Here is a 26,031-nt window from a genome sequence, read left to right on the forward strand (position 1 = left end):
GAGAGCCGCGGTTATCGCGAACGATAACACACGCATGGGCTCCCTGAGAGCCGCGGTCATCGCAAAAGCGATGACTCCGCCAGAACTCTCTTAATGAGAGAGCCGCGGTTGTCGCAGAGCGACAACTCACGCAGAGCTCTCTGAGAGCCGCGGTCCCCGCCATGCGACAACTCCGCAAGAGCTCTCTTCCCAGAGCTGCGGTTGTCGCATGGCGAGAACTCTCGCAGGAACTCTCTTACCAGAGCCCCGTTAGTCACCCGAAGGTGTCCAGGTCCTACCACGTGAAGGAGGGGTTGGTGCGTCAGGGTTATACCATGATATAAGTCCCTGACGCTTATAAGACCCAATGAGTTAAGACAGCAATTTTATATAATAGGAATTAGACGCGCGCTTCGGTCGATAATAAGTAGGTGTGTAATATGCAGGATACGCCGGGCGAAACCGCCGAATCCGATCATGGCAGCTCTACCAGCTGGTCGCATAGCATATAGGCAACGACCTTTCTGTCATTGTGGCGTGGACTATTTCGGCCCGATGCTCGTAAAAATTGGAAGGCGCAGGGAAAAACGGTGGGGGGTGCTTTTCACTTGTCTTACGACAAGAGCGATTCATTTGGAATTAGCTCACAGCTTGAGCACTAGCTCAACCATTATGGCCATAAAAAGATTAGCGGCGCGAAGAGGTTCGCCCTTAGGAATGTACAGCGACAATGGTACAAATTTCAAAGGAGCGAGCAAAGAACTCCGGGACGCAATTGCGACTATTGAAATAGGAAAGATATCCAATTATGCTCTGGAAAAAAGAATAAAATGGATCTTCAATCCGCCGGACGCGCCTCACATGGGCGGAGCATGGGAGAGGCTAATTAGATCAGTCAAAATTGCTCTCGATGCAATTTTGCGGGAACAGGCCCCTAGCGAAGAAGTCCTCCAAACGTTAATGGTAGAAGTAGAACATTCGATTAATTCGCGGCCGCTAACGCATGTATCCACCGACCTTCGCGATAACGAAGCATTAACTCCGAACCACTTCTTGATAGGATCATCGTCGGGGGAAATAAAATTAGGCAGGTATGACACTCAAGTAGCGTGTCCGAAGAAACAATGGCGAATTGCACAAGCCTTTGCCGATGCATTTTGGCAAAGGTGGTTGAGAGAATACCTACCAACTCTAATCGCACGTCCAAAATGGTGCGAGGCAGAAAAATCGCTAGAGACCGGAGATATAGTGCTGATAGTTGAACTAAATACACCCCGAAACCTTTGGAGAATAGGTACAATAATTGAAGTGTACCCGGGTTCAGATGGGGTAGTCAGAGTAGCCAAAGTGCGAACAAAGAAAGGCAAATTCATGAGACCCGCACGGAAACTAATAAAAATAATGTCCAATTCGAAATCAATGTAAGTTAGTATTGTTGTTGCGATTAGAATTAAGTTAGTATTGTTGTTGCGATTAGAAATAAGTTAGTATTGTTGTTGCGAACCCTAATAGAAGTCAAGATAACGTCACTGTTACTTTATGCCAGAAATTAAATAAAAAAAAAAAAAAGATTTAATTTGAGGGGAAGAATGTTGCGGACGTAAATGCGTGCGAATCTCGGCGGCGGAAATGCGACGACACAGGTGTCCGAATGCATGGTCAAGCCAAGCGAGTAAAAACGCTAAAAACCTCAACAAATGGAGGGAATATTCCCTGATATGAAGGTTTAACGAGCACGGGGGGACCGAAGAGTCCACCCGGGGCCGTCAGGCTACTGGAAGAAGCCACGAGATTCGCTAAGCGCATGAGGGGGAGAACAGATGTTTAGGAAAAACAAAGAGTCGGGAACATCTCGGGTACCGACCCCTCATTGAAATCCGCAGGTATGCGACGACATGCCGGGGTTCCGCGAAAAAGGGATTAAAAGTTTCCAGGTGATAAGGCGACCGCGCGCCGAAGGCTACGGTTTTGTGTTGGATTGTGTGCACCATGGAGGGGACTCAGTTGTCGAGGATCCTCGGGCTGAGTGGGGGATTCTCGGGCTGCGAATTCAGTTTTGTGTCAGCAGGCAACGAAACGAAAACAAATATTTGTACAAGAACACGGCGAGTATAACTGTGTCTGACTCGGGACACGAGACTTTTGGATGCGCGTGATTTATTGGCTGACACTCACCGGACTAGATCCCTTCGTCTGGCTCTCGCCGGGCTAGATCCCTTCGGCTGACGCTCGTCGGACTAAACCCTCCAGGGGATTTGGTCGGTGACGACGCACACTTTCCTGGAAAAATCGTTCTAGCGGTATTTCCGGCCGGCGCGACGAGGCATGTGATTCCTTTGACAAAACAATGTGCGCGAACTAGAATAACTATGAGATCAACGGAGGAATCTGGTTCTCGGAGGTGTACCGGGCCACTGGTGGGCTACGGGCGTATGAATAAGAACTCAGATTCAGTTCTATAAAACAATCTGTTTTCTCGGAGGATTTACTGGGCCACTGGTGGGCTGCAGACGTACGGGAGAGAACACAGATTTAATATGAACATCGGAAGAGGCAATTAGCGAAATCACATACGACGTATGGTGGGGAATAGATTAAATCAAGTCGAGATAATGATAGTAATTATTTAATATAAATGAATTCTGTACATTCACCTTACACTTATGAATTAATTATAATACACTGGGCTCCTTCGGTGCGGAGTGGGTCAGTGGAGCGGGGGTGAGTCAGGGTATGAGTGAATGGTGGAGTAGGAAGCGTTAACGCGAGGAGTAAGGATCGCTGGACGCGATGACGCTTAACTGCTAAAGAAACTGCACCTAATGCATTTAAAATTCTATTTCTAAGAATAGTTTCCAAAACTTTGCTAATAGAATCGTTGATACATAAAGGCCTAAAATCACTTGGCAACAAGGTATTATTACTATTATTCTGCAAAAGAATAACCCGATTGGTTTTCCATGTAGCAGGAAAAGCCAGCCGGTATTGCACACGATTCGTGTGCAACAAACTCCGCCGGCTGGCCAATGGCCATTAATTGTTCGGGACACACGGGGAGAAGATTCCGCCGGTATCACCTCACACATCATCGAAGCTACTTCCCGCTGCGTACCCCTCCCACCGTTAGCAATGCACAGCTATGTGCGCCCTCAGGGTCTACCGCGAGAAGGTGGGGAGAGAGGATTTTAGACCCGAGACATCCCTCAAGTAGAGAGAACAGACCGACAATGGATCAGCGTCACCACTGTAGACGCCCCAGGTCCTACAGACACCAGGTCGGAGCGGGCCTATCCAGCGGCTACGTACAAAGATAATCGGTGAACGATTAGGTGCAATTGCTATTACTACAGCTTAAACCTACGGTCGTGTCGATGCACGTCAACGTATGGGGGGAGGAGGGGCGCGGACAATATGTGGACTGGTACCTGGAACGGATGCGCGGCGCGTGCGGCGGATACACAGGGCGCAGAGCGGGTGCGGAACGGCGACGTGGGTCGTGGAAACGCGGAGCGACGAGACACGGAACGAAACGTGGGGGGAGAGTCGATACGTTAATTGGGCATTAACGCCGTTAACGGTTTGAACGGAGCGCGTCGCGCGGGTGCGCGAGATACGGAGCTAACGGCAATCCTGAACACATACCGTAACATGATTAAATACAAAATGCCAAGGTATTCGAAAACTGATTTATGTATTCAATAGTAATAGTACAATAATATTTTGTAATGACATAACAATCGAATACAATATTTAAATAAATTTCACATTCAGAAAAAAATAAATTACAAGTCAATAATGTATTTGTTATTCGAATATTTTTTTAAATACTTTTTGTCCATCACTGCTACTGACAATGAGTTTGTAATACGTCACATACGAAGACGAATCGAGATCGAGCCCGAAAACAAGACCAGGATCGGGACGGAGAAGAACCGACCTCCTGAATCTTCTCTACCCTGTAGGTTCGTCTCGAGTATCTCCGAAAATCCGTTAACAAAATTTATAATGACTCACACAATATATAGTAAAAAATGTATAATGGAGGTAGTATAATTTACAATGTTACTAAGTAATCCTGGGATAATCGTACAAATTATACTAAAATTCTACTTCTAATCGCTATTTACAATTATTCAATTCCTATTAATAAATTTCTATACTTTGTGCTCGTGGTGATCGTCTTCATTTTTCTTTATCTTTGTATCAGAAGAACTAGGAAATTGATCATATTTTGAATGTCCTCCAAATCCATCATATGTAATTGAATGTACCTACAAAAATAGTATTTATAAATATGTATGTTATATATACATTATCACTGCACTGTAGAACTTTATACAAAAATTTTTTATTCACATTGCAACAAACTGGGGGGATTTCAACATTTATTTTTTTTTTCTTAATATGTCTAACGGGCTTAAAATAATAGAACAGTATTTTTAAATTTCTCTAATGTATTTTCCGTTTTAAATTACAGCTACTCATTTTTGTCAGAAATCCATATAATCCACAGTTTAATTATCACTAGACTGCCGATTTTTATGCACTTCTGATGTGTTTATGTTTTTAAAACATAAGACAATGAGTAACATTGACATATTAGTAACAATTAAGTGTTCAGTGTTCTAACAAGAAATTTTCTTTCCGAAGAAAAAAGATCAAACAAGAGTTTACATAAAAATCAATTAGAGATAGAATACATATTCTATGTATGAACGTATACATATTCTATATTAGAATACAGAATTATACATATTCTTATCATTCTTACACTTGTTTTCTCAGTCCTGGGTCTCTTTGTAAGCACCGATGAACTTGTTTTCATAATGCCACGTTTTTTAATGGGCACTTCTTTCAAAACAAATAGGCCTCCTGATCTTACTGGAAGATATGGTGAATCATTTTTCTCCTGAAAAAATATCGAAAAATTAACAACCATAAATAAAGATATACGTTGTATAAAATGATAAATTAATCACCATATTCACAATGTCAGCTGCTACAGTTTTCTTCTTATCCTTAATATCTTCTAGACCAATAGTTTTATTCGTTATTGTACCTTTGGCAGCATTTTGTTTCGAAACATTTTCTGCATTATTGTCTAAATTATTCTCTACATTGAAATCAATACCAGTTTGTTTCAATAGTCGCATTTTCTTTTCTAGATCACTAAGTTTATTTTGTAAAGCCATTTTTTCGCTTTCACAAATCATGTAGTCTTCCTCAAGTTTCCTACAAATAATACAATATTTTACACATTCTCAAGAAACAGTTTAAATTCTGTAATTTCATTTCATCGTCTGCATACTTCCTCTTTGTGTGCTCTTCTGACAAAAATTTCTTTTCCATGGTTGCTTTTGTTAGTGCCTGTTGCAGGCTCTTCACTTTCGACCTTAATTCTCTTCTTTTGTTCAAACTGATTGTCATTTCTCTAAATATAATATATTATTGTCACAAACAGAGTACGGACGGCGAAAACTCCAAGCAATAATAATAATAATTCGTTACCTTTTCATCACAGATATGTACGTAACAAGAGTGTTAGAATCACATGTTCTGGAGACCATGTTGTCAATCTCTTCCGTAGATGCTTCCAGTAAAGTTTGTATACTAACATGAATAATGTGTAATTATTAGCATATGCGTCCGTACATTCTGAGTTTTTTCAATGAACAATGCCACATGCATAAATGAAATGCAAACAAAATTGAAAGATAAAATAAAATGCATACAGAAAAACTGATGACATGAAAAATACGCAAAAAATTCTCCCAAAATAAAATATGGATGGGATAAAAACATTAACGTTCTCTGAATAGAAAATATATTGTAACACTAGGGTGGCTCTTTTTTCGACATTTCAATCCCTCCCAAAATATCCGAGACAAAATATCCGAGCGCGCGGGGGTGATTAAAATGGCCGTCCTCACCGATCAGGGCCCAGTCAAGATGGGCGCTGCAAGGGTTGCATTGAGAGACGCTAAGCCAAGGATTCAAGATGGCGACTTGGCGGCCATTGAGAAACGCCTCTCAAGGTTGGAGGCACAACCGCAGCAGCAGCCGTCACCACTACAACACGAGAAGGAGCAACTCCTGTGAGAATTATTCACCGAAAAACAGTAATGGGTATTGTTTTTACTATCATAGATTCGGTGAGAGTTCGTATCGCTGCAGGAAGCCGTTTTCCTGGTCAGGCCCCGACGAGATCACTCAGGAAAACTAGATGCGGCGTCACATGTTGAGGCAGCGGACGACGGGCCGACGAAGCATCGCCTCTCAATAAGGAACGTGAGAACTTGCATCGAGTACCTTATAGACACGGGCGCAGATGTTTCAGTTTTGCCCAGGGCTCTGGCGGTTAGGAATTTGACTGTAGACAATTTTAACACTAGGTTTACGGGACCCGTCAAAATGACGGGTTCTAATATTTTTAATTTACGATTATTGTGAAGATTCATCTACGTGGAATTACTCAACAAACTTATTTCCTTAGGTATATATAATTTAAAAAATGGCTGAAAACTTGGATGGACATATTCTTCTTATTTTTATAAAGTAATGTAAAATACTCACTTTTAATGCTCCGTAAACCTAGTGTTAAACTCTACGCGGCGAACGGGACAACAATTAATGCGTACGGTGAAAAATGATTAAGCTTGAATTTAGGTTCGGCGAAATTTTTCCTGACGGTTTACAGTGGTAGACGGTGCAAAACCAATAATAGGCGCAAATTTCCGTCATTCTATCAATTTATGTACTGAGTTTTTTTTAGCCTCACCGTAAACTAAAATCATTTCTATTTTTTCTGCATCACTGTACACCATCGTTTCAGAGAAGTAACGTTATTTTTCACAGTCGAATAAATCCCGATGAATTTCTTACACGTACCGGTGAGAGCCACCGAAAGGAGAAGAACTTGTATCAGTATTTACAATTTATTGTAAGCGTGTTTACAGTCATTAGTCAAGGTTCAAGAACATTTCTTGAAACCCTAGGGGGATCATGTCATCGTTATTTCACCATCTACATCAAGTGCCCTACTTTCATGAATTTTTCATACTCAAGGTCACGTGAAGGTCATAATATAACAGGTCGTTGGATTCAAAAAATAATTTTAAGAATATAACCTTGAACGAATTTTTTTGCCTATCGTAATATTTGCCCCTCTGAACTAACTAATGCTTTCCTCTGAAATTTTCTTCTATCATAATAAACAAGCGAGATATTTTACATGGTCGAGTTAGGTAAGACACCCTATACATGTACTTTCTATTTGTTTATTAATATTTTTATTAGTGTATGCATAATAGTGTAGCATTAGTGTAGTGTATAAGTGGATATTGCATTTTATAATTTAAAAAATGCTGAAGTGAAATCGTTGTATAATCGAGGAAATCAAGGATGGTAAAGATGCCATTCGTTCGTCGCAGGAGCATGGTCTCCTTCCAACTACTAAATTTTGTGGGAAACAGCAGAATGAGATATCTATACGAGATGTCTCTACATCTACATCGCCATGGGCTCGGTACTTTCCGGTGTACAACCACGAATGTACAACACGAAATTATTATCACAAAAGGTACAGGGTTTGAAAATTCAACCAATGAAAATAATCAACCACTTTCGTTTTTCCATTGGAGATCTGTCTGAGGAAGCGCAGGAAGCTCTGAATAAAGATGTGAGGAACTTCCGTGAACATAATACAAGCAAAAAGTGTCGTTTCGGAACAAATGAGAATTTGTTAGATAGACTATTACTTGCATCGGACCCTTTCAAAGTTGATTTACGGCGAATACCGAATAATAAAGAAGATGCATCCTTGTCAGTGGAAATTAAGCATCTCATACTCTTTCCAGGTGAAGCACAACGCGAAGTGGAACCAGATCAAGAACACTGTATTACCAATCAAACCGATGAGGAGAATACTGAATTATCATCAGAGGAATACTAAATTGAAAAATAATCAGTCCCAGTAAGTTACGAATTTTTTAATCATAAATACCATCATCATACCTCGAAAACTATTGATCGCATCGACTTCGTTGTGGTCTCATTCAATTTAGAACGAAAAATATATAAATAATGGTATTGTGCTCAACAGAAAAAATAATTTTAGTATTTTTTTCCTCCTAATTCGTCGATTGGGACCACTGTGCGACGGTGGCTGAAAGCTCAACTTGATCGGCAGATTTCGTACCCCGATCCGCGTGCTCGGTCGCGTCGCACAAGTCGACATCGTACTCGCGTGATCTAGGCACCTCCTCTTTAGCTTAGGTGGGCGTGATTTTTTAGTGGGTAGTCTCCGGGGACACTCTCCCGGAGATAGTCCCACATAACCCCGACTTCCTCCAGAGAGCCGGGGTATGCGAAAAGCATTTTCTCACGAAAAAAAGGGGGTGACAGAGTTATGTGAGATACCCTATATATACAATGTCATCTGTGAATCTGTAAACATTAAATTTAATTGGCATTGTACGAAGTGAAAATACTAACAATAAGATTAAGAGAATATTATGATGGAAATGGAAGAAAAATGATGATTAAATTATGTTATTATTTTAGTAACGTTCTACATAATGACGAAATAAATATAGTTATATACTTTTTGAAGGTTTCTATTCGTTCCTTCAGTTGTTCGTTTTCTTTTTTCATACTGTCTGTTTCGAGAGCTTGTTCCTTAAAGTAGTTGAGCTGAAGTTTAAGCGCACCAATCATGCTACCTTTTTCCATATCAATTTTTAGTAATTCTTTTTTGAGATTCATAGTTTCATTTTCTAATGCGTTGCATTTTTCTGAAAAGTGCTTGGCATCTTTTTCTTTCAAACTTAGTTCCAAACTTAATTTATCAACTTTCTCTTGCAAAGAACATGTATCTTCTATGATAGTGTCATTGTTAGAAAAATTGAAATATATCCTGTGGATTTTATGTAATGTTGTTTTTTCTCTACATTGTGGGCACGATTTAGATCTACAAAGGAAATGAAGAACAATTAAAATGAGCGTAAAAGATTTAATAATATTCTTTTATATGTGTATAAATGTGTATACAGTGGTTCATGAAAGTATCTGAATGTTTGTATGCACAATTTTCCATAAACGTAATATGTACACTATGTCTAGGTTAATTTGGTTCTTTTTATTGGTTCTCTCTAGTGCTAATATGATGTTAAATCATACTTAAGATTTTTCCAATACTTGACTTCTGTCCGCCATATTGTATATCCGTTTTTCGGTTCTTGATGTAGAAGAGGCGTCAGCGTGCCGATTGTTTAAGAGACGCGATTTTATGTTTATCCCCTTATCGTACTATTTTCCTTACGGCCACAGTGATTAGAACGTCTTTATCACCAAAAATGTTACAGAACAGAAAGCAAAATTTATATTTTTCATACGGCTACATTTAATTCGATGGTTAAATAGTAATTACAAAAAAATAAAATTTGATTCCGTCTAAAAAGAAAGACACAACACTTATATTTGTTAGACTTTGTTTAAAACCTTCAACACGAGTGTCACACGTTATAGTGTGGCAAGGGGTTAATCCGCAAAAAATATCGCAAGATGAAAATAAGTTTTGTTCTTTACTTTCTTGAGTGGCACCTATGGCTCAAGGAATATTTTAGTTAATTTATCTTGCACCTATGAAGTTATTAAATTATACAATTTAACCAACTGATTCTGAGTTGATTCTGCTGGACATTCAAGAGCTATCCAATCACAACAAAGTCTGAACATGTAACAGCTCGCAATTTACAGAGTGTCAAAAAAGTATGTATCATAGCTTTAGAAGGAGATTATGGCGAGGTGCTCGCTCCATCTAGTCAAAAGAGAGTTACCACAGATTTCGCAGTCGAACACCTTACCGCCTGCGCTAAACGGGATTATTGAGAGCTGCGTGTGTAATAGGGTGGTCCTTATTTTTCAACTTCCGAATTTTGTTGGTCTTACCCCCTACCTTATGACACTTGGTGAAAAATGATATGTACAAAATTTCAGCTCGATCGGACAATGGGAACCCGTGCCGCATTTGAGTTGAAGTTTTGAAATTTTAGTGATTTCGAATATGATTGTGATCGGCTATTTTAGAAAAATTACTGAATACTTGTATATAAAATTAGAATTTCTTAAATGTATAATAGTTACATTTCTGTTGTTAAGTTACTCATACTCCGTAGGTATAAGACCGACATCAAGATCCCTAGACAGTAGGCCTGCAGCCAAGCTCGCATATGCGAGCCGAGCTCGGGTCGAGTCGAGCCGGGTCTCGCTTTTCGAGTCGAGTCGAGTACTCGCACGATGCGAGCTGCTCGCACCGATGCGAGCTACTCGCACCGATGCGAGCTACTCGCAACGATGCGAGCTACCCGCACCGATGCGAGCTATCCGCACCGATGCGAGCTGCTCGCAACGAAGCGAACGGCTCGAAATACAATCAGGCGTAAAATGACATGATGCGAGTTACAGCGGGAAGATCAGCACATCGATATTATCAAGCATTTTAGTATATTGACAATGCTAAATGTTTGCGATGTTTTATTATATATTTTGATAGTGAAATGTTGATTCAGAATTTGTATAACCCTTATTGAAAATAATTATGCAATAACAACTATTTCCTAGATTTATGTAAATAACTAGATGTGAAGAACGGTATTTTATATATTCCTTTATATTATACTCCGGTTCAGTGTACAGTCGTAAAAATGTATTGTCGCAAAATTGTTTATAATGTTGAAAATTAACGTTAAACTTCGTTAAATAGTTTTTGAAAGGAATGGATATATAAATATTGTATAATATTGATATGTATTTGTACGCATTCGTGCCAATATGTGCCAGTCTACAACCTTTCACACAAGTTGGAAGTTCCAACAGCCTGTCATTCGGTACTGTGCACGTATAGGTGATAAGATTTAAAAGGGCATAGCCGATTAAGATGGTCAAAACAATTGGAACCGCAAAAAGATTCCATTTCAAACAGTATTGATTTCTTGATTTTCTGGAAATGACAGAAGTGGATTTCAAAATTCTTTTCACGGAATCTTACCAATTTTCACAAGCAATTTCATATCTGGCGGAAATCGTGGACGAACACAATAATATAAATATTCATTGCCTAATCAATGTTACTTCAATATTTTTAGAACATTAAAAATATATTGTTAAAATCACATGAATAAATAATATAAGAAATTGAAAAAAAAAAAATGATGTATGGGAAAAAACATTTACCACCGACGGGATAAGAACCCCAGCGTATCCGCTCCTTAGTTCGACGTCTGGCGATGTTACAAAACTTTACGAACATTCTGGTATATATCACACAAAATACAATTTATTCTTTCTCTTAAATCACATTTCTTAGGTCAAACAATTACTTGTTTCAATTTAATAATGCTAAAAATTACTTAATATATATCTGCGATAAAACCAACAAATGTAACTTTCCTCCGAATAGCAAAAACGTCGAAAAAATTCGGTTTTTTTTGTTTTTTGACGATGATGTCTCACAACAAAAAATCTAAAAAAAATTGACGACACTGCCTGTTATAGTACTTTAACAAGGAACTAAACAGTAGAATAGCATGTTTTCACATTTTTGAGAAATCTGCATTTTTCCGATTTTTTGGAGGTTTTTCATTTTTTTACGACCACAGTTTGTAACAAAAAAATCTGAAAAAATTATCAAAAGTCAGCCTTAGAATCCAAAATATGTCACATTTTTTCAGAATTTTAGGAAGCACCAGAGTGCGGAAAATACGCGGAGAAGCGCGAAATCTAATTTACCCTGTAACCAACCTCATGGGCAAGATAGGGGGTTGAAATTTTACTCAGAGGGGTTTTTCTTAGTCAGCTTTCGAATTGTTCATTAATCATTGAAAAACCTCTAAGGGCAGTTTTGACCATAAATCGACTAGGTCCTTTTAAAAGGATCTGATGTCTACGTTCAACACTCGTCATACTTTCTGTTTAGTTAATATTTTAATGTTTGTAAAAAGTTTACCGATTTTCATCTCGAAATCTTTTTTCAATTTGCAATTGTTGGCTCTTCTCCGTGGATAACAGTCGATCTTTTATACGATGGTCCAAAATCATGCTAACTACCAAATAATTCGTAGTGGCAGCAAAGTTAAATCTACTTCCTAGCTCGACAATTAACGCAATTATATAACGCAATTTTTCCTGAGTTTTCATTACATGTCATCTAGTAGCTGTCTAGAAGCTGAAGTCGTTTGGTCGATTTATAAAAAAAGTTATTCTGATTTAAAGTGTCTGCCATCAATTATGAGACTGACTGCATAATGTATAACGAGAAGCGGCCGCACGTTTCTCGCTAAGCAACCTGCGCTATCTCCATGTTTATAATTGTGTAGTGTGAAAATGGTTTACTGCCTTTTTGGTTCGTTATCTCGACCATTTCTTCTAAAAAGTGTACTTCCGTACAATGGGACAGTAGGGCTCTCATCAGCGAGCTAAGGTTTATGACCGGCTCGCCTGCACGCGCCCACTTAGGTCACCCGCTCTGAGTATTTGATCTACCTGCACGCGTATGCGTTTTGCTCTTCCCTCCCCATCGAGCCACTAGCTAGTTATTCATTATCGAAAAATATAAAAGTCTAAGACAATCTATTCTTAGGTTAGTTAGCTCAGATTCTGTTAAACAGTTTTTCTCAGCTTACCAGAATTCAGTCTTTTGACCTTTGGTGCGAGTACCAGTGCCTGTGCAAAGAGCACGCCGGCGAACCGCCAGCATACATTGTAGACGCGGCGGCGACCGTTCTCAGAGAGCCGCAGAGAAACACGCGGAGATCGGTTCCGAGGGCGTTTGTTAAACAATCGACTGGCGAGAATGAGAATTGGTCAGCCGAATGTATTCGATCATTCATTCGCTCGCGAGCATCGGTCCAGTACGGTCGACAGTTCACAACCAGCAAACTGAACACAATGGAAGTAGGCAACGTAGAGATGGGTGTAGTCGTTGCGTGTAATGAGAATTCTCCTCCGGTGGAAGTGGACAATATTCGCAGAAGTACCGTTTGGAAATGGTTTACCAAAACTGGTAAAGAGGAGTGCCTTTGCAATCTTTGCAAGAAGATATTGAAAAGCAAAAGATCAAGTACGACATCACTGAAACGGCACCTGGAATGCCAGCATAGAGATGCATATTTTACGGACAGAGATGAAAGACTTGACGATCAGGAACAAGTCAAGGAACAAATAGTAATGCTGCAAAGTAATTCTCCAAGGGCGAAAGAAATTACGACAGCTATTGCCGAGATGATGATCTCCGATTGTCAGCCATTCAGCGTAGTAAATGATAGCGGATTCAGGAAAGTTGTGAAAGTACTAGAGCCGCGGTACAATTTGCCAAGTCGTACAACTTTCTCAGAAAACATCGTACCCGCAATGTACGAAAATGAAAAGAAAAGGTTGGAGACGCAACTAAAAAAAGATATGGAAAATGTAAGTAAAAATATTTTGTTTGAATGATAATAGTGAAATATGCTTTTTTTTTTTAAATCTGTAACTAATCTTTGTAATTTTTTTAGACGGAATCCTTTGCTTTCACGACGGATGGGTGGACTTCGAGATCGAATGAAAATTACCTGTCCGTTACGGTGCATTATTTGGATGGAGCCTTCAACATCCAAAATTTTACGTTAAAAATATGTAACGTCACCGAAGCGCACACCAGCGAACACATAAATTCATTTCTAAAGAAGACGCTGGCAGAGTGGAATTTGGATAACGCTAAATTTCAAACATATTTTGTGACAGACAATGCTGCGAACATCGTGAAGGCTGTACGATTAAGCCCTACATGGCAGCGAATTCCATGTTTCGCTCATACTTTACAGGTAAAACTATGTTAATAAGCAATTATTTAACTAAGTAGAAATGATCTCAATGAACAATACGTTTTAACGCCTAAATGTAACAACTTTTTTATTAATTAGTTATCAAAGATGCCATTAATCGAATTGATCGAAGAAGCAATCGAATTATTGCATGCATTTGCAATTAAATATGGAAAACCTAAAGAAAGAAGAACATCACTATTGTCGGAAAAAGTAGAACAGATGTGTTTCTTATCAGCCAATAAGAAACCATAGTTTGTACTGCAAAATCTCGTATCACTTTTATCATTTATATTGTTATTATTTTTAGAGCATTATTATTATTGTTATTATTATTAAAATTATTATTATTATTTTCCAGAATACGAGAAAAGAGGAGGCGCCGACTCCAGCGTACTACGCTAACGATAACCTTGCGGCGAAGACCAAACGGACTCGGCCGGAAATAGCGCCAAAGACAACGGAGGAACGAGAGAACGTTTTCCACCTGCACGCGAAAAAAAATTATTAGTATTTTGCGTAGAGTTAAATTATTGTAATAATTGTGACTGCTTTTTCTGTTTGCGAGATTGTGTGCACGTATCATTAATATTAGTGTATTATTGTTATTGTTATTGTTATTTTTATTGTTATTTTTGTTATTACAATTGTTATTTATCTATTTGTGATTAAATTATTTATTATATTGTAATTAAATGTGTCACTTTTCCTTAATTACCTTCATTCACCTAAATAGTCGACTATCTCTGGATTTAATATACAGTAAGGAGCATATACAGCAATAACTTTTTAAAAATTAGATCAAATGACTTTAATGTTATTCAGAGGTTAGAAGGATTAGTTTATTAGACGAGGTGTCAAAAATTTTTGAAAAAAATTTGAGTTGGCCGGAATCGTGAAAGAAATAGGAAAAATTGGTTTTTTCAGCTTTTTTATCTGAGCCTGTATTGAAAAATTAAAAAATGTGTTCTATTGATTCGAATAAATTATATTCATGCTGAAAATTTCATGGATATTGGTTACTTCGTTTACGAGTTATAAACGGTTAAAAGTGGGAAACTTGCCATTTTTCACGATTTTCTACTAAAAATCGCACTTTTAATCGTTTATAACTCGTAAACGAAGTAACCAATATCCATGAAATTTTCAGTATGAATATAATTTATTCGAGTCAATAGAACACATTTTTTAATTTTTCAATACAGGCTCAGATAATAAAGCTGAAAAAACCAATTTTTCCTATTTCTTTCACGATTCCGAACAATTAAAATTTTTTTCAAAAATTGTTTACACCTCGTCTAATAAACTAATCCTTCTAACCTCTGAATAACATTAAAGTCATTTGATCTAATTTTAAAAAAGTTATGTTGTTTCAAATAATATTGTTTTTTGTGTCAGTTATGCACCGAATTTACATACCTACTTCAACATTTGCAAATTGAAAAAAGATTTCGAGATGAAAATCGGTGAACTTTTTACAAACATTAAAATATTAACTAAACAGAAAGTATGACGAGTGTTGAACGTAGATCTCAGATCTTTGCCAGCGTGTTCTACACGCAAAAGTAAGAAAAAAATGTTATATGAACATATGCTCTTCAATGTTTTATTAAGGAGTTATAACTATAATACAAAATGATAATGAACTGGCATTTCGTCGACGCAGCGTACGAACGTATTATGAATACCTCTATTTGTGTTTACATAAATTCTTATGTTTACTTGCTGAAGCAGTTAATATCGACATTTTTTATTAACGTTTTATTAACGAGTTAATATTTCAAAATGACGTACGTTATTACGAAAACAAGATTGGCATCTAACAAAAATTGACCCTATCGTATTACTAATTTCTTCTTCATTTTCTCTAATCGCAGCAAATTGCGTCTGTAATCCTCTGTACTAACTGCTCACGAGTGTTATTCTTTGCTTCACAAACTCTTGTTAGTTAATTATAATAGCTATAAACTTTTATTAGTTATAACTCCTTAATAAAACATTGAAGAGCATATGTTCACATAACATTTCTTCTTACTTTTGCATGTAGAACACGCTGGCAAAGTTTGGCCGGAAAAAACTGGGACACCCTGTATATTTGCACAGTACCGAATGACAGGCTGTTGGTATAAAATACATATCAATATTGTACAATATTTATATATCCATTCCTTTCAAAAACTATTTAACGAAGTTTAACGTTAATTTTCAACATTATAAACAATTTTGCGACAACACATTTTTACGACTGTACACTGAACCGGAGTATAATATAAAGGAATATATAAAATACCGTTCTTCACATCTAGTTATTTACATAAATCTAGGAAATAGTTGTTATTGCATAATTATTTTCAATAAGGATTATACAAATTCTGAATCAACATTTCACTATCAAAATATATAATAAAACATCGCAAACATTTAGCATTGTCAATATACTAAAATGCTTGATAATATCGATGTGCTGATCTTCCTGCTGTAACTCGCATCATGTCATTTTACGCCTGATTTTATTTCGTGCCGTTCGCTTCGTTGCGAGCAGCTCGCATCGGTGCGGATAGCTCGCATCGGTGCGGGTAGCTCGCATCGTTGCGAGTAGCTCGCATCGGTGCGAGTAGCTCGCATCGGTGCGAGCAGCTCGCATTGTGCGAGTACTCGACTCGACTCGCACAATCGAGCCGAGCTAAGCTCGGCTCGCATTTTCGGGTACTCGCACAGCCCTACTAGACAGATCACAAGTCGGTGCAACAGGTTCCGTTATAACCATCTCCATTTACCATAGCCGATAAGATAGAACCCTCTCACCACATAATTCTGTAACCACCCACACACAACTTGGCGGAGCCAATCAGCTAGCGTCCACGCCATCAACCGACCGCCCGCTAACGGGCCAATCACGGGCCAGCCGGATCCTACCACCACGCCTCCGGCGCACAGTGGGCGAAAATGCCAATCTAGGCGGACAAAATTATTTTAGCATTATTTTAAGGCTTAAAGTTATAGTAAAATAGGTTATCGGATTCGTCTTAACGTCAGCTACAACAATATGTAATAAAAAGTACATAGTGGCAATTAAAAAATTAAGGTTGTCATAATTTTTTATTAAAAAAAAAAATGATTTTTAATTTTTTCTCTGGGGGTTTATAAACGATTGAATATCGATTAACTTTTGTTCGAAACATTTTTTTCCAGAGTCATGCCCCGTAGTTTAGTCACTAGAAAACTGAAAAATCCTTTTTGGGATACGATGTTCAGAAATGTTGATACTCCGTAGTTTTCCAAAAAAGTTAGAGATTATAATTAATACAACGATTCTGATATGAATATAATATTATTATTGCAATTGTTTCTTGTTTAATTGAAAGGAGATTTTCGTCAGGAAAAAACGAAAACTTCTACATCAATTTCTAAAGTTAGCTTGATTACTTGTAGACGTTTGCAGTTGACTACACATAAAAACTATTCAAGACAGTCTAAAAAAAGGATGGATACAGAAATTAGAGCAGATCCGTTCCGATATGAGAATTGCTAGACCTTTTTGTTTCAATAGTATAACTAAAGTCAATGTAACAGTCTAATGAAAGTTAAGTTATTACTACTAAAAACTGACGGAAGGAATTGAAAAACCAAATACAGTAATGTATTTACTTACCTTTCGATAATATGATATATTCACAAAACTGTTCAAAATATCACAAAATAAATAAAAAAATATTCAACGAAACGCATAGCAGAACACACGAAGAGACACTGACGTAGGCAGAAAAAATGTTCGCACTATCTTTCAAAAATCTTGTATGAAGGGCATATGCGGTTTAGATATCTTTCACCGTACAAATTTCGAGCCACTATTGCGTTTCTCTTACTTTTCCATAAGTTAGAAGCGTCTCTAATTGTTCTTCGAATGAAAATTTCATATTGACTATCTTATGTTCACTAACTGAGAAATTGACGGACACTGAGAGACGTCGAAAGCCTACCAATGTTTACATTTGACGTAGTGAGCATATCCTTGAATAATCCTTGAATGAAAACAGTCAAATATCTCAGCAACGGTAAGTTTTAAGACAAACAAATTTTAGTACTTTTATACTCAGAATACGCCAATCTATCGAAATCGAGCGTAAAAAATTGGACATTCCATTAAAAAAAAAAAACAAAGGTGACCTCTATATCTTCCCTACGCCTCCATTTGCAAGAATATCATTAATACCATATTATGTAATTTCTTAAACCCTACAACTTCTATACGTAACATTTTCTCGTATTGTTTGAAATAACCAAAATATTCAAGTGGACAGAGCTCGTAGGACACACTGTATATTCGCGCTGATATTGCGAAAGATACAGGTTATGTACCTCGCGGGAAGATTTAAGTGGCACATTCCTCGTTCGTCGGTGTCAGGTCAAAGACGAAGAAACTCGACGTTTTCTTGATTCGCATGAGAAGTCTTGATGCATCTTACGCATGTAATTTTTCGGTAATAAACGAAGACACGATTTGTGAAACGATTCAGTGCAAATTTATGTTTAAATGCATGGGTAGAAGCTCCTCTCCTGACGAGGGCTCCGCAGCAGGATTTTACTTTTATTAAATCCTTATACAAATATAAGGAAATAGATAAAGACATTAGTTACGTTACGTCTGGAGAAGCTCTCTTCGCGTCCATTTCGATTAGAATTTTCTAATCTCTTTTTCTGAGAACGAAAAACGTCCCAGCAGGCCCCTTTTATTTATGGAAAGATACCGTATGATTTCTTTATGTGAAAATTTCTAGATCACTCCCTTCTGGAATCCGTCAATTAAGTTTCTGATAGGAAATAGCCTAGATAATCTCTTATAATCCCTTTTAACAAAGATCTAACTGAGGCGGTTTTTAATTAGAAGCAACATTAAACAAGAGTGTGACCCTACGTGACATAAAATAATAAACAGAGCACCCCATTCCTTTTTAGGGTATATAAGCCCGTTCATTTTCATTCTCGTCGGTTAGTTATGTAGGAGGCGGGCGCGATCACACGCGTTTGCGTGAGCGCCGACGGTGTTGTGAACGCGGCACATCAAAAACAAACGGTAGCAACCGCGAGAACAAGCGGTGAACGTTAGGCTCATTTACCCTAACGACGAATATATTGGTCTTGTTTGGTAAATCGCGCAATCTCAAAAACCCTTAATTATTACCCAATACCCTAACCCAATAATTGAACGTTTCCACATGATACAATCTTACCGCTCGGATTGTATCAATTAAATTATATAAGTTACGAGGCCTCATAACTATCCTTGCGGCTCAACGATTTCGCATTAGGTTCGTCCGCGACATATCATAGTCAAACAGAGATTTCTCCAACCTAGTGGCTCCCTGATTTCGCATTAGGTTCGTCCGCATCTTACAGCTCCCTGATTTCTCATCAGGTTCGCCTGCGAGTCATCCAACCTCCCAGCGGCTCCCCAATTTCGTATTGGGTTCGTTCACGAAGATTCACCCTGCTAGGAGTAGCAGCTCCCCGGTTTCGCACCGAGTTCGTCTGCGTTTGACTCCACTCCTAGAGGTTCCCTGATTTCGCATCAGGTTCGTTCTCGACATCTATAATCCTAGAGGCTCCCTGATTTCGCATCAGGTTCGTTCTCGACATCTATAATCCTAGAGGCTCCCTGATTTCGCATCAGGTTCGTTCTCGACATCTATAATCCTAGAGGCTCCCTGATTTCGCATCAGGTTCGTCCTCGACGTCTATAATCCTAGCGGCTCCCCAATTTCGCATTGGGTTCGTCCGCGTATCTAACTAACAAATTGAAACTATATTCCTAAGGTAATAACCCTTCGCCGGCCTCTCGCTCGACTCGCAGCACTGGCTCGTAACAGTTATGTAAATTGGACAAATTTTGCAGACACTTCTGGTATTTGACACCAGAAAATGCTGCGTTATCGTTCTTCGATAATGACATTTCAATAGAAACAAAGAAACGAATGGTACTAATAGTGGCGGCGATTATTAGAAAAAATTTGTCATTCTCCCGAGTAATGTAGCCGGCCACATGCACAAGGATATTTCAGATTTTATATCAGACGAAAATCGGAAGTTTTTTAGTAGATTCGGCATATCGGCAGAATTTTTATAAAAAGATCCTATAGTTTGGCAAGATGAACCATATTATCAAATAGGTTTAGATGTAATTATGCTTTACTGGTGGTTAACGCTTCGGCAGAAAGAGCTGTTAAGTTAATGCAGGATTTTAATCAAATTTTAGCATGTAATGAGGAAGAAAAACAGATGCTACTACAAATTGTAAAAGATTAAAGCTGCAATATCCGGATGTAAAGAAAGCTACTTTAATGAAAAATGTGTAAATATTAAATATAAGTTCTTTAGAATATAAGAAATAGTTCCTTATTACTGTCCTGTAGAACATTTTCATTTACATATATATTACGCTTCATTACGAAACTACAACTGCTAATATGTTATTTTACTTATGCAGGGTAATATATACATGGCCGAAATAATGATAGGTCCACTAGCTGCATCGGCTGGTTTAATGCTTCTACTTTTGTTTACGTCATTGGAAGTGTATTGTGGCATTTGTTATTATTTCGGAAGAATGTGTTCTGCACATTGTGTAAGAAATCAGGTGACTATCAACAGTATTAGTGGAAAGACGTACTTGTTTCAAAAGTGCTTTAAAAATTATTTGCAATTTTTTTAACGATTTTGTATAGTAAGTACACAGATTTATAAAGTTTAAAAATTATAAAAAATATTTTGTTGGTTTAATATTATTAAAGCACAATGGCACAGGGAAAATCGTTAAATGTTAACGAAAAGGGCCAAATTATTGCTTTCCACAATATGAGTCTCTCTAACAGAAAAATTGCAAGAAGATTGAAAAGGTCATTAAATGTCATAAACAATTTTTTAAAATTAAAAGAAAAATACGGCAGTAAAAAATTTATAGGCTAACCAAAAAAATGAAGCACTGCAAAATGTGCTTAATGCCTCTTAAATAAAGATGAAACTAGACTTGTCAGTTGGTGTTCGACATGTATAGCAAGTACTGAGATCGAGCGGGACACTTAAATATTTTAAAAAAGCGAAAATACCTTTGCTAACTAAATTCCACAAGGAGGAAAGATTAAAGTTTGCAGAATATCATATGTCATGAACCGAAAAGTGGAAGACTGATTTTTTCTGGTGAAAAAAAATTTTAGGTAACATGGCCTGGGTTTCAATATTACTGGTACAGTCTATGTGATGAAAAAAATGTAAAAATGATCAGAGTCCATGGAGGAGCATGTATAATGGTTTGGGCTGCATTTGGCTGGAACAGTAAGAATCTGATAATGTGGTTCCTGCCAAAAACAAATGCTGAAGAATATTAGGAACTACTGGAGCATGTACTAGATGAATATGGCTACAAGATTGGTGGGTCTAATTTCATATTCCAACACGATAATACAGCAATACATCGTGCAAAAACAATTAAAAACTGGTTTGAGAAGGTAAAAGTTGAAGTTTTACCTTGGCCATCAATGATTACGGACTTAAATCCGATTGAAAAGTATGCAAGTTACTTAAGGGACTTTATTGAAATATAAGTAAAAGTAGTTTCACTGCCTCACAAGCAGTCACTCGAGATGGCACAGAGGCAAAAGGGTTCCTCACTTGCACCTAATGCTTATGCTTTGACATCGTACACTTTAGCCAATAATTTGACTAGAATCGAAAGTTCGTGTGTAATAACCCAATTACGCGACTTACAAAAGGTATTTACAAAATTCCAAAGTGCAAAGGCTTAAGGATATTCAGCATGGTAGCGATTAGTGTATAAGATTTCTCTTTGATATTATGAAAAATCACAGGTCCAGATATTAAAATAACATTCAAATAAGCCACCATTTCATTTCAAATGTATTATTTGTCAAATATTTCACATGTAAATAAAATGTATATTATTGTTAACTAGACACAATACCTCTATATATAACTGACTACATACGTTTTCTAGTCATTATGAAGAAAATTATAAAGCAGCAAAGTAACTATGTTGTTGTGACAAAATGTTTCTCACTGTATATAAGTCATTAGTATTTTCAAATACTTTTGTGAATCACTGTATACAGATTACTGTATATATTTCATTATACACAAAATGATAAAAAATATAGAATCTCTATTTTCAAAATGATAACAAAATCTCTTACCTTTGTAACCATTGACTTAAGCATGCATGGTGAAAGATATGTCCACAAGGAGTATGAAATACATCAGCAGACGGAGTTAACAAATCACTACATATTACACAAACGATATTCATTTTATAGAAAAGTAACTAGAAACAAATATATAATTTTAACAGTAAGATGTAGTTGGTAAACTATTGTTCAAGATTAACTCAACGGTATTAACGTACTGAATATAAATCTTGAACTGTAGAATTTATATACAGTACACACAAATAGGTTAGGTCGCAAGCCCGCGAAACCGCACGAACATTTTGACTTTGATGGAGTTGATCGACGCGATGTAACCAAGATGTGGCCACTAGGAGAAGCTTGATTTAGTACGATTTCCGGCCTCGTCGGTGGTATCGTTAAAACTCGGAAGGGAGTAATGTCACCGACGATGTGGATAATGTAGGCAGATGTTGATAATGTGAATCTCTATTCTAATATTAATTAGTTGTAAGTAGGGCTGTGCGAGTACTCGAAAATGCAAGTCAAGTTTACAATTTGCTCAGCTCGATTGTGCGAGTCGAGTATCCGCAGGAAGCGAGCGGCTTGCATGAAGAGATTGACTTGAAATAAATTCAGGTGTAAAATGATATGATGCGAGTTACAGCGGGAAAATGATCAAGCACTTTAGTATATTGAGAATGCTAAATATTTGGGATGTTTTATTATATATTTTGATAGAGAAATGGCTATAATGTTGAGTAATGTAAGTTCAGAATTAAATTTTAATGTAAATTTTAATTCAAATTTTATTGTATAACCCTTATTGAAAACAGTTAAGCAACAACAACAACAGCAATAACAACTATTTCCTAGATTTATGTAAATAAATAGATATGATCTGTGAAGAATATTATTTCATATATTCCTTTATATAAATAATAATATATATTATTACAAAAAAACTGTACTATAAGACTCCGTAGATTCGCGATAAGTTCTATTATAAGGTTGCCGACAAAAATAGGTGAAAAATTGTTTTACGTGCCTCAACTTTTCGTTCTTATACGAGAATATTTTTCGCTGGAATAGGATTCATTCGAAAGAGGAAGGTTCAATCTAACGCACGCTGGTCATGAGCTGACGGGAACACTAACATCAGATATAATATTTTCACGGAAAACAAATAACAAATAACTTTATTTCTTTATATTGTAATGGTTGTAAAACCATATTAATAGAACCATTAAATAAAAAGTTGCTGCACTGGAACAAGTTGCATTAGAACAAGAAACAAGTATCCCATTAAAACTATATAAAACATTGTTTTGTATGACGAAAGAGTGGCTAAATCAATTACGACGTTAAGAAATAATAACTCTAATTCACGAAAATTGATCTATTTTTCAGCGTTTACGGTTCAGCGGTTTTTATGATCTCGTGTTGTTGACCTGGTATGGTCATGGTATGGTTATTGACCTAAAATATTGAAAAGTAAATTATTTTAATCTGAAGAATTGTTCGCATAAAACAAGATTTAACACTAGAACTACCGAGCAATAAATGCGACTGACGTATATTGCTTTGTAACAGTGCAAGACTGTGCCCATTCAGATTTCATACAACTTTTATTGTAATATGTGCTTCAATGAAGAGGTTCATTAAAAAATTTCCGATGAAAACATTTTTACAATTTCAGTAATTGTAAAAGAAAAAATTAGGAACCAGTTATTTTGACTGGTCCGGTAGTTCTAGTGTTAATTTGATAAGAATGAAACACTTATTTGTTATAGATAATATGATATATTTTTTCAAGTTCTATTGGTATCATTGCATACAGGTTATTCATTTCTTATAGGTTTCGTCCAGTTATGTAACTTACATCGCCTTATATATTCCTCGTTAATATAAAACACGTATATAAACATAGGTTGACTGTATTGGTGTTTACAATAATGTATGGTAAAAAGAATCGTACACAATTTCGTTCGGCATACACTTACGCGAAGACAATGTTTCTTAAAAGTGAGAGATACACAATTCTGAGTACCATGCTCTGCACATACAGTCGACCATAGAAATATTTGGACGCCAATAATGCTTTCAGTTTTAAGATCAATATTTTATGATATGTCATAGCACGATACATGAGATAATAATTCCTGAGATTATTTGAAGTAACTTTTTCCTTTGCGAAAATGTTCTCCGTAGCTTTATTAAGGAGTTATTAACAAAAAACACGGACCAATCAGAGCGCGGCTATAGAAAAGGGATCCTGGTTCGGTGACAGCTCCCGCTGAGTGTGGCACGTTGAGTTAGCATTGGCTGACTCAGAATTCGCCTGCTGTATCCGCGCTCTGATTGGTCTGTGGTTTTCGCCAATAACTCCTTAGCAAACCGCGGAGAACATTTTCGCGAAGGAAAAGTTACTTCAAATTACAGGAATCAGGAATCACACCCCTCCAAAGAAAATACAACATTTTTGGGATACTCTGCATAAAAAATGTTTGCACCACAATATTTCCCCCTCTATACAAGTTTCGTATATATCATTTTTTCGGCTTGGTTGTTGGAAGTTAACATACGGAATTCACGTGCTCGAATAATTGTATAGCAACAAAATGCGCTCTTGCTCGACGTTTCTTATAATCGGACTGCGGATCTTTATGCAATATAAAAATTGTCTGCATCGATTATCAGAAACACGATCCAAATAGAAACTTCATTTTTTGTTTAATAATGTCAATACACTGAAAATATTGCATCGATACGCTAAAATTTTTTAAAATTTTTATATTTTAGATTTCACCTACTCATTTTTGTCACAAATGCGTAAAATCTGCAGTCTACTTATAACATATGAGTTAGCTGTATATAATATATAAATTAATTTTGTTCGTTTTTCGTATGCGTAGTGTATTATAATACGGTACAATACGTTTTGCGAATCAATGTGCATGTACATATGTACAATACAGAACATTAACATCAAAGGTATTCTGGTGGTCAAACATTTTTGCAATCGACTGTATGTTTTGCAATTTTAAATTATGTCTTAAAACTAATATTACTTTGGTATAAAGTATTCAACTATATATCTTCACAGATAAAAATAACTTAGAAAATTTTACGAAATTCTGATTTTTTATTAGAAAATCACTGGATCGATATAGCAGAAATGATAGTTATTTTTCCAGAAGTAATTATAATTGGATATATATATCCAGTAAGTAAAGACAAATATTAGATACACATTTTGATCAGAAGTTTCTTAGTATGTCTTGCAATACATTAGAGTGTACAAAAGGTGGCCAGTAAGGTATGCTATGTATATTAATAAAAATTGTAATGGAAAGAAAACATTTCACACACATTAGCAATTAGTTATACGAACCTGTGAAATTGATAGTTGCTAAAATTGAACACGATTGTAACAAGTTAACGAATATACTTCTAACATTACTTCATAATGATAAATCTTTTGCAAAACGGTCGTTGTTAACTCCTAAATATTTGAATTAAAAAAATTATTGCCAAATCTCGAAAGGCGTTTGTTACTTTTAATTATAGACGATCTGAAATAATTATGATACACAACAAGAATTAGTGGAGAGTTCAACGTACATTCAAGGAATACTTCACCGTCCGTCAACGTATCATACACTTGCACACGTGTGTACTGGATCGTCCATCAGGAGATGATACGATGCCATAGGGATGTGCGGGCCGCCCGATATTCGGGTTCGGGTCGGGTCGCAGAAAGTCGAGCGGGCTTGATTCGGGCGCGCGATACTTCATGACACATCGGGCGGCCCGAGCGTTTCTGGCTACCCGAGAGTGTCATCATGACAGTGATTTCAACAGTGGGACGAAGGGAGATCTGCGAGACCCCACAATTGACGCCAGTCGGCGGTCTCCACTCTTACTATTAGGCTCTGGCGGGAACGGTCGACATATGTATACCCCGCGGTAGTAGGGATATTTCAACGTCGGTTAACTTAAAGGTCTAGGCGCCTTAT

At 37.1% G+C, this 26,031-nt stretch overlaps 2 protein-coding genes across 2 annotated transcripts; one reads left to right on the top strand and one right to left on the bottom strand.

The window, feature by feature from the left end:
- The first annotated feature begins 456 nt into the window (after window positions 1–456).
- On the top strand, window positions 457–1,404 carry LOC143360332 (uncharacterized). The gene has a single exon (XM_076799059.1). It carries the CDS (start codon window positions 457–459, stop codon window positions 1,402–1,404), a length of 948 nt encoding a protein of 315 aa, XP_076655174.1.
- A 2,257-nt stretch (window positions 1,405–3,661) lies between these two features.
- On the bottom strand, window positions 3,662–22,315 carry Nopo (TRAF interacting protein no poles). The gene is made up of 8 exons (XM_076799189.1): window positions 22,252–22,315; window positions 22,043–22,170; window positions 8,582–8,947; window positions 5,488–5,589; window positions 5,288–5,410; window positions 4,959–5,211; window positions 4,751–4,888; window positions 3,662–4,250 (listed from the first exon to the last, which is right to left on the bottom strand). Exons 2-8 carry the CDS (start codon window positions 22,153–22,155, stop codon window positions 4,134–4,136), a joined length of 1,212 nt encoding a protein of 403 aa, XP_076655304.1. The 5' UTR covers window positions 22,156–22,170; window positions 22,252–22,315; the 3' UTR covers window positions 3,662–4,133.
- Between the last annotated feature and the right edge of the window lie 3,716 nt (window positions 22,316–26,031).

Source organism: Halictus rubicundus, chromosome 13 (genome assembly GCF_050948215.1).
Source record: "Halictus rubicundus isolate RS-2024b chromosome 13, iyHalRubi1_principal, whole genome shotgun sequence".
NCBI lineage: Eukaryota > Metazoa > Arthropoda > Insecta > Hymenoptera > Halictidae > Halictus > Halictus rubicundus.

Bases quoted from the DNA above. Each gene is read 5' to 3' on its own strand.
- LOC143360332 (XM_076799059.1), top strand. From the start codon at position 457: ATGGCAGCTCTACCAGCTGGTCGCATAGCATATAGGCAACGACCTTTC.
- Nopo (XM_076799189.1), bottom strand. From the start codon at position 22,155: ATGAATATCGTTTGTGTAATATGTAGTGATTTGTTAACTCCGTCTGCT. The intron at 5,411-5,487 runs GTAACGAATTAT...TATTATATTTAG, and splicing joins TACATATCTGTGATGAAAAG to AGAAATGACAATCAGTTTGA. The intron at 4,889-4,958 runs GTGATTAATTTA...ATATTTTTTCAG, and splicing joins CAGCTGACATTGTGAATATG to GAGAAAAATGATTCACCATA.